The 9689-nt window shown below is 47.4% G+C and overlaps 1 protein-coding gene across 1 annotated transcript; it reads left to right on the plus strand.

Annotated features, from left to right (window-relative positions):
• Positions 1-7724: 7724 nt before the first annotated feature.
• LOC134922907 (putative nuclease HARBI1) lies at positions 7725-9277 on the plus strand. Its single transcript, XM_063920704.1, has 3 exons — positions 7725-8680; positions 8770-9141; positions 9226-9277. Coding segments are annotated over exons 1-3 (1137 nt in total). The 5' UTR covers positions 7725-7917; the 3' UTR covers positions 9228-9277.
• Positions 9278-9689: the final 412 nt, after the last annotated feature.

Below are 9689 nucleotides of genomic sequence, written 5' to 3' on the forward strand. Positions count from 1 at the left end.
ACCCTTTGAAGCGAGGAAGGACGAGCCTTTTCCTCGTTTGTTTTTATTAGGTCGAAAGGACTGCATCTGCTGATGGGGTGCCTTTTTCTGTTGTGTGGGAACATACGGAAGAAAAGATGACTTACCCGCAGTCGCGGTAGACACCAGGTCAGCCAGGCCGTCACCAAACAAGACACTACCTTTGAAGGGGACAGCTTCCATATTTTTCTTGGAGTCAGCATCAGCATTCCATTGATGGATCCACAGCGCCCTCCTGGCCGAGACCGCCATGGCATTGGCTCTTGATCCCAAGAGGCCAACATCCCTCGCCGCATCCTTTAGGTAATCTGCAGCGTCCTTGATATAACCAAGAGTCAAAAGAATATTATCTTTATCAAGGGTATCCATATCAGAAGCTAAATTATCAGCCCATTTAGCAATAGCACTACTCACCCATACCGACGCCACAGCAGGTCTGAGCAATGCACCCGTATTAACGAAAATGGCCTTCAAAGACGTTTCCAGCTTGCGATCCGCCGGGTCCTTGAGAGCAGCCGTGTCAGGGGACGGAAGCGCCACCTTCTTGGACAAACGGGCTAGAGCCTTGTCGACATTCGGAGACGACTCCCATTTTTCCCTGTCATCAGAGGGGAAAGGATACGCCATATATATTCTCTTGGGAATCTGCCACCTCTTGTCCGGCGACTCCCAAGCTTTTTCACAAAGAGCATTAATTTCATGAGAAGGGGGAAACTTCACCTCAAGTTTTTTCCCTTTAAATAGGCAAATCCTTGTTTCCTGAACCGCAGGTTCGTCAGAAATATGTAAAACATCTTTAATAGCCACAATCATGTACTGAATACTCTTAACTACCCTTGGATGTAAAGTAGCCTCATTAAAATCGACATCGGAATCTGAGTCCGTGTCGGCATCTGTATCTACCATCTGGGTAAATTAACGTTTTTGTGACCCTGAGGGGGTCTGCACCTGAGCCAAAGCATCCTCCATGGATTTTCTCCATGTCTGTGTCTGAGAATCAGATTTATCCAACCTCTTAGACAACAAAGCAACATTAGCATTAAGTGTACTCAACATAGCAATCTAATCAGTAGTCGACTGCGTCGACAGAGCCATTTCCAGCTCCATTTCTGCGCCCCCAGTAACTTCCTCCGGGGAGGAACACTCAGCCTCAGACATGCCGACACGAAGTACCGACACCCACACACACACTGGCCAATAAAGGGGACAACCTACAGGAAAGCAGAGAGAGAGAAACACAGAGTAAGTATGCCAGCTCACACCCCAGCGCCCATATATTACACCACACTGATATATGTCAGCAGCGCTGTACCAATAATAAGAAAAGCACCAAAAAATTTGTGCCCCCCACCCTCGTTTTGCTCCCTTTTACGTGTGAGGAGCCTGGAGGTACGGGCCAGCGTTCTCTGCAGCGGCTGTGGAGAGAAGAAAATGGCGCTGGTGAGCTGTGCGGCTAAGCCCCGCCCCTTACCGACGCGCTTCAGTCCCGCCTGAATTTGAATTTTTGATACTGGCGTGGGTCTGCTATACGGTGCCCGGGCACCGAATATCACTTTTACCAGTCTCCAATACTTCAGTAACTGCTGCCCAGGGCGCCCCCCCCCAGCACCCTGCACCCTGTGAGTGCCGTTAGTGGTATGTGTGGGAGCATGGTGCGCAGCACTACCGCTTTGCTGTACCTCCGTTACTGAAGTCTTCTGCCGTCTGAAGTCTTCGGTTCTTCTCATACTCACCCGGATTCTGTCTTCTGGCTTCTGTGAGGGGGGTGACGGCGCGGCTCCGGAAACAAGCAGCTAGGCGAACCAAGTGATCAAACCCTCTGGAGCTAATGGTGTCCAGTAGCCTAAGAAGCAGAGCCCTTAACTAAGGCAGAAGTAGGTCTGACTTCTCTCCCCTCAGTCCCTCGATGCAGGGAACCTGTAGCCAGCAGGTCTCCCTGAAAATAAAAAACCTAACAAAAGTCTTTTTCCAGAGAAACTCAGTAGAGCTCCCCTAGTGTGTGTCCAGTCACTCCTGGGCACAAAGTCTAACTGAGGTCTGGAGGAGGGGCATAGAGGGAGGAGCCAGTTCACACCCAGTCAAAGTCTTTTTATAGTGTGCCCAAGCTCCTGCGGATCCCGTCTATACCCCATGGTCCTTTTGGAGTCCCCAGCATCCTCTAGGACGTAAGAGAAATAAATATGGTTTGTTCCAGATACAAAGTTACTTGCTTTTTGTGCTTTACTTACAAACATGAATCAGGCCCTCAGCTAGGATCTGTTCTTCCATTTTGTACCCCTGTAATTTAACTGTACAAGTACAGATGAGGCAGAGATAACACACGCCTGAATTCTTTTGTGTATACAGTACCTTTCACTATATGTATCTTTTTTTCAGCAACTAGAAGACTAATTGATGGATACCCAAGGGCAAGAGAAAATGAAAGGTCACAATGGATAAATCATCTGCCCCATAGCGTACTTCAAAGCCAGATACAAATGAGTACAAATGCAATGCAAGTATATAATAGATCACAACAAAAGTTTCTCTATCGTCCTAGTGGATGCTGGGGTTCCTGAAAGGACCATGGGGAATAGCGGCTCCGCAGGAGACAGGGCACAAAAAGTAAAGCTTTAGGATCAGGTGGTGTGCACTGGCTCCTCCCCCTATGACCCTCCTCCAAGCCAGTTAGATTTTTGTGCCCGGCCGAGAAGGGTGCAATCTAGGTGGCTCTCCTAAAGAGCTGCTTAGAAAAGTTTAGCTTAGGTTTTTTATTTTACAGTGAGTCCTGCTGGCAACAGGATCACTGCAACGAGGGACTTAGGGGAGAAGAAGTGAACTCACCTGCGTGCAGGATGGATTGGCTTCTTGGCTACTGGACATCAGCTCCAGAGGGACGATCACAGGTACAGCCTGGATGGTCACCGGAGCCTTGCCGCCGGCCCCCTTGCAGATGCTGAAGTAAGAAGAGGTCCAGAATCGGCGGCAGAAGACTCCTCAGTCTTCTAAAGGTAGCGCACAGCACTGCAGCTGTGCGCCATTTTCCTCTCAGCACACTTCACACGGCAGTCACTGAGGGTGCAGGGCGCTGGGAGGGGGGCGCCCTGGGAGGCAAATGAAAACCTATTTTGGCTAAAAATACCTCACATATAGCCTCCGGAGGCTATATGGAGATATTTAACCCCTGCCAGAATCCGTTAAAAGCGGGAGACGAGGCCGCCAAAAAAGGGGCGGGGCCTATCTCCTCAGCACACAGCGCCATTTTCCCTCACAGAAAGGCTGGAGGGAAGGCTCCCAGGCTCTCCCCTGCACTGCACTACAGAAACAGGGTTAAAACAGAGAGGGGGGGCACTAATTTGGCGTTAGAAATATATAAAAAAGATGCTATAAGGGAAAACACTTATATAAGGTTGTCCCTATATAATTATAGCGTTTTTGGTGTGTGCTGGCAAACTCTCCCTCTGTCTCTCCAAAGGGCTAGTGGGTCCTGTCCTCTATCAGAGCATTCCCTGTGTGTGTGCTGTGTGTCGGTACGTGTGTGTCGACATGTATGAGGACGATGTTGGTGAGGAGGCGGAGCAATTGCCTGTAATGGTGATGTCACTCTCTAGGGAGTCGACACCGGAATGGATGGCTTATTTAGGGAATTACGTGATAATGTCAACACGCTGCAAGGTCGGTTGACGACATGAGACGGCCGACAAACAATTAGTACCGGTCCAGACGTCTCAAAAACACCGTCAGGGGTTTTAAAACGCCCGTTTACTTTAGTCGGTCGACACAGACACAGACAGGGACACTGAATCCAGTGTCGACGGTGAATAAACAAACGTATTCCTTATTAGGGCCACACGTTAAAGGCAATGAAGGAGGTGTTACATATTTCTGATACTACAAGTACCACAAAAGAGGGTATTATGTGGGATGTGAAAAAACTACAGTAGTTTTTCCTGAATCAGATAAATTAAATAAAGTGTGTGATGATGCGTGGGTTCCCCCCGATAGAAAATTATGGGCGGTATACCCTTTCCCGCCAGAAGTTAGGGCGCGTTGGGAAACACCCCTTAGGGTGGATAAGGCGCTCACACGCTTATCAAAACAAGTGGCGGTACCGTCTATAGATAGGGCCGTCCTCAAGGACCAGCTGACAGGAGGCTGGAAAATATCATAAAAAGTATATACACACATACTGGTGTTATACTGCGACCAGCGATCGCCTCAGCCTGGATGTGCAGAGCTGGGGTGGCTTGGTCGGATTCCCTGACTAAAAATATTGATACCCTTGACAGGGACAGTATTTTATTGACTATAGAGCATTTAAAGGATGCATTTCTATATATGCGAGATGCACAGAGGGATATTTGCACTCTGGCATCAAGAGTAAATGCGATGTCCATATCTGCCAGAAGATGTTATGGACACGACAGTGGTCAGGTGATGCAGATTCCAAACGGCAAAAAGGTGTATTGCCGTATAAAGGAAGAGGAGTTTTTTGGGGTCGGTCCATCGGACCTGGTGGCCACGGCAACTGCTGGAAAATCCACCGTTTTTACCCTAAGTCACATCTCTGCAGAAAAAGACACCGTCTTTTCAGCCTCAGTCCTTTCGTCCCTATAAGATCATATCTGCCCAGGGATAGAGGAAAGGGAAGAAGACTGCAGCAGGCAGCCCATTCCCAGGAACAGAAGCGTTCCACCGCTTCTGACAAGTTCTCAGCATGGCGCTGAGACCGTACAGGACCCCTGGATCCTACAAGTAGTATCCCAGGGGTACAGATTGGAATGTAGAGACGTTTCCTCTTCGCAGGCTCCTGAAGTCTGCTTTACCAAGGTCTCCCTCCGACAAGGAGGCAGTATGGGAAAAAATTCACAAGCTGTATTCCCAGCAGGTGATAATTAAATTACCCCTCCTACTACAAGAAAAGGGGTATTATTCCACACTATATTGTGGTACTGAAGCCAGAAGGCTAGGTGAGACTTATTCTAAAAAAAATTTTGAACACTTACAAAGGTTCAAATCAAGATGGAGTCACTCAGAGCAGTGATAACGAACCAGGAAGAAGGGGACTATATAGTGTCCGGGGACATCAGGGATGCTTACCTCTATGTCCCAAATTTGCCCTTCTCACTAAGGGTACCTCAGGTTCGTGGTGCAGAACTGTCACTATCAGTTTTAGACGCTGCCGTTTGGATTGTCCACGGCACCCCGGGTCTTTACCAAGGTAATGGCCGAAATGATGATTCTTCTTCGAAGAAAAGGCGTCTTAAATTATCCCTTACTTGGACGATCTCCTGATAAGGGCATAGTCCAGGGAACAGTTGGAGGTCGGAGTAGCACTATCTCGGATACTGCTACAACAGCACGGGTGGATTCTAAATATTCCAAAATCGCAGCTGATCCCGACGACACGTCTGCTGTGCCTAGGGATGATTCTGGACACAGTCCAGAAAAAGGTGTTTCTCCCGGAAGAGAAAGCCAGGGAGTTATCCGAGCTAGTCAGGAACCTCCTAAAAACAGTGCATCATTGCACAAGGGTCCTGGTAAAAATGGTGGCTTCCTACGAAGCAATTCCATTCGGCAGATTTCACGCAAGAACTTTTCAGTGGGATCTGCTGGACAAATGGTCCGGATCGCATCTTCAGATGCATCAGCGGATAACCCTATATCCAAGGACAAGGGTGTCTCTCCTGTGGTGGTTATAGAGTGCCCATCTTCTAGAGGGCCGCAGATTTGGCATTCAGGATTGGATGCTGGTGACCACGGAGCCCAGCCCGAGAGGCTGGGGAGCAGTCACACAAGGAAAAAATTTCCAGGGAGTGTGATCAAGTCTGGAGACTTTTCTCCACATAAATATACTGGAGCTAAGGGTAAATTTATAATGCTCTAAGCTTAGCAAGACCTCTGCTTCAAGGTCAGCCGGTATTGATCCAGTGGGAAAAACATCACGGCAGTCGCCCACGTAAACAGACAGGGCGACACAAGAAGCAGGAGGGCAATGGCAAAAACTGCAAGGACTTTTCGCTGGGCGGAAAATCATGTGATAGCACTGTCAGCAGTGTTTCATCCCGGGAATGGAAACTGGGAAGCAGACTTCCTCAGCAGGCACGACCTCCACCCGGGAGAGTGGAAACTTCATCGGGAAGTTTTTTCCACATGATTGTAAACCGTTGGGAAATACCAAAGGTGGACATGATGGCGTCCCGTCTGAACAAAAAACGGGACAGGTATTGCGCCAGGTCAAGAGACCCTCAGGCAATAGCTGTGGACGTTCTGGTAACACCGTGGGTGTACCAGTCGGTGTATGTGTTCCCTCCTCTGCTTCTCATACCTAAGGTGCTGAGAATTATAAGACGTAGAGGAGTAAGAACTATACTCATGGCTCCGGATTGGCCAAGAAGGACTTGGTACCCGGAACTTCAAGAGATGCTTACAGAGGTTTTATGGCCTCTGCCGCTAAGAAGGGACTTGCTTCAGCAAGTACCATGTCTGTTCCAAGACTTACCGCAGCTGCGTTTGTCGGCATGGTGGTGGAACGCCGGATCCTAAGGGAAAAAGGCATTCCGGAAGAGGTCATTCCTACCCTGGTCAAAGCCAGAAAGGAGGTGACCGCACAACATTATCACCACATGTGGCGAAAATATGTTGCGTGGTGTGAGGCCAGGAAGGCCCCACAAAGAAATTTCAACTCGGTCGTTTCCTGCATTTCCTGCAAACAGGAGTGTCTATGGGCCTCAAATTGGGGTCCATTAAGGTTCAAATTTGGGCCCTGTTGAATTTTCTTCCAGAAAGAATTGGCTTCAGTTCCTGAAGTCCAGAAGTTTGTCAAGGGAGTATTGCATATACAACCCCTTTTTGTGCCTCCAGTGGCACTGTGGGATCTCAACGTAGTTCTGGGATTCCTCAAATCACATTGGTTTAAAACTAGTCAAATCTGTGGATTTGAAGCATCTCACATGGGAAGTGACCATGATCTTGGCCCTGGCCTGGACCAGGCGAGTGTCAAATTGGTGGTTTTTTCTCAAAAAAGCCCATATCTGTTTGTCCATTCGGACAGGGCAGAGCTGCGGACTCGTCCCCAGTTCTCTCCCTAAGGTGGTGTCAGTGTTTCACCTGAACCAGCTTATTGTGGTGCCTTGCACCTACTAGGGACTTGGAGGACTCCAAGTTGCTAGATGTTGTCAGGGCCCTGAAAATATGTTCCAGGACGGCTGGAGTCAGGAAAACTGACTTGCTGTTATCCTGTATGCACCCAACAAACTGGGTGCTTTTGCTTCTAAGCAGACTATGGGGTATATGCAATAGCGGGCGAATTTCAGAAAAAGTCGAATTCCGGAACGTTTTCGCCTCAAAAAATCAATTCGCCTATGCAGTGCAGTACTTTATCGCAAAAAAACGGACCTTCAAAATTCGACTTTTGTCAATTCGACTTTTTCCGCATTCGACTTTTCTGCAATGGTACAGATGCTGCAATTCGCCTCAAGCATATTCAATTCAAGTTTGGAAATTCGCCTGCAGTACTTTTCGACCGCAAATTCGCCTATTTTAGTCCGCCTCAGTTGACTGGCGGGTTCTCAAAAAAAATTTTTAGAACATCATTTTTTGGGATATTTGAGGATTGCTAGTAGCATATCTATTTATATTTGAAAGGATTATCTACTTGGTTTGTCTTTTTTTGACTCACAAGTATTATTTAATTGATTTTTTAAAAGAATATTTTTTTCTTCAATCTCCTGAGGGAAATTTACCCATGATTCCACAGTTTTACCCAGGATACACTTCTGCAAAGCCCCTCCTATCTCCTCACTCCTGGGTTTGAGACTACAGGGAGAAGGAGCCATTACAGTCAGCTCTCTTGTGGAATCGTTTTTTTAGGAAAATCCCTGCGTTTTAAAACACATTCCTATTTTTGTACTGACTACAATGATGGAGCCTTTTTCTGACCAGATTGTGTTGTTCATGCTGGCTGCAAGCTTGATGGAGGAAGAAAGTGCAGATGAACATCAGGATCCAGGTCAGCAAATGTCTGCATTGGGTGAGCCAGTATTGCGGGTTTCATTTCCACGTCCACGCCAGTATCGCACTAGGCGTGAACTGGAGGATCTCAGCGAGTTCGAGGTGATACAAAATTATCGCTTATCGACTCGCGACATATATTCGCTGTACGCTCTGTTGGAGGCCGACTTGGAACCTCGGGCACGGTCAAATCGTGCAATCAGCGGTTTTCAGAAACTGCTGGGGACGTTACATTTTTTGGCGTCAGGCACATTCCAGCCTACACTGTCTCAAACATGCGGTTTTTCTCAGTCGACTCTGTCGCGCTGTATAACCCAAGTCATTAGGGCTTTCCGCAAATTGACGATCCAGTACATCACATTTCCAGAGACGGACAGCGAATGTCGTGAGATCAAATTAGGCTTTTACAACAAATACAAATTTCCCAATGTGCTGGGCGCGATTGACTGTACCCACGTGCAGATCAGACCGCCACGTAATTCAGAGGAATGTTTTCGGAACCGAAAACAGTTCCATTCCCTGAACGTGCAGGCGGTCTGTGATGTAAATATGAGATTTTTGAATATTTTTGTGGGATTTCCTGGATCATCTCACGACTCCTTCATCCTAAGCCAGTCATCGCTGTTTGACAAGTTCGAAACAGGAAACATGCCTGGTGGCTGGCTGTTAGGTATGTATTTTCATTTTTTTATTATTTTATTATATTTTTTTTTATTATTTTTTACAAGTACCTAACATTTTTTTTTATATTTTCTATAGGCGATGCGGGTTATCCAAACAAACCGTGGCTGTTGACCCCATTGTCTAATCCTGTTGGTAGAGCAGAAAAACGTTACCAAGAGAAACACATTGCATCGAGGGGAATAATTGAGCGTGCCTTCGGTGTACTTAAAAGCCGGTTTCGATGTTTAGACACTTCCGGCGGTGCTCTTTTGTACTCACCGTCGAAGGTTTGCGGCATGGTAAATGCATGTTGTATTTTACACAACATATGTGTCGCAAACCGTTTGCCGGTGACTCTTCGTCGTAGTGCTTTCCTACGCGGGAACCGGTCTTCTGCTCTACCGGTGGGTATGGACGAAGGAGAGGATTCCCGGCGGACAGTGATACAAAATTTTTTTGCAGTTACCTGTGAGTATACTGACAACATTTGTATTATCGTGTAAACTGACATTGGTTTTTTTTTAAAAAAACCTCTTCATTTATCTATTACAGAGTTTTACATCCTGTTGATGTGTATCCCCAGGCCGTGTTTATACAGTTTGTTCCCCCCTGTTTTATCCTGTTTGGTTACCGCAAATATTTGACCCTTTTATCCAACTCTACCATGGGCGACCTAATGGTGATGTGGACCTGACCCTCCGCCATGTAGCAGACAACCCCCTCAGGTGAGATGGATTGCCCAGAACTCCCTTTGTCCAAAATCACCCCGGCATGTCCAAAGTGCAGCACTCCGGCATTTGCAAGACTGCACATCCAAACATTCCCTCCTGATACACCAATGCTGGTCAGGGAATGTTTGGATGTGTAGTGATGCAAGTGCCGGAGGGTTGCATTTGGGCCGCTGTAACCCGCTTGTGTTGTGTGGACTGTTGTATGTACCTCTTTTTTCAGCCCCAGGGTGACACTATCACCCATACCTGGAAGCTTAAACTGTTCTCTTCCACCGGTCCTGCGGT

The sequence above is a fragment of the Pseudophryne corroboree genome, chromosome 1 (genome assembly GCF_028390025.1).
Source record: "Pseudophryne corroboree isolate aPseCor3 chromosome 1, aPseCor3.hap2, whole genome shotgun sequence".
NCBI lineage: Eukaryota > Metazoa > Chordata > Amphibia > Anura > Myobatrachidae > Pseudophryne > Pseudophryne corroboree.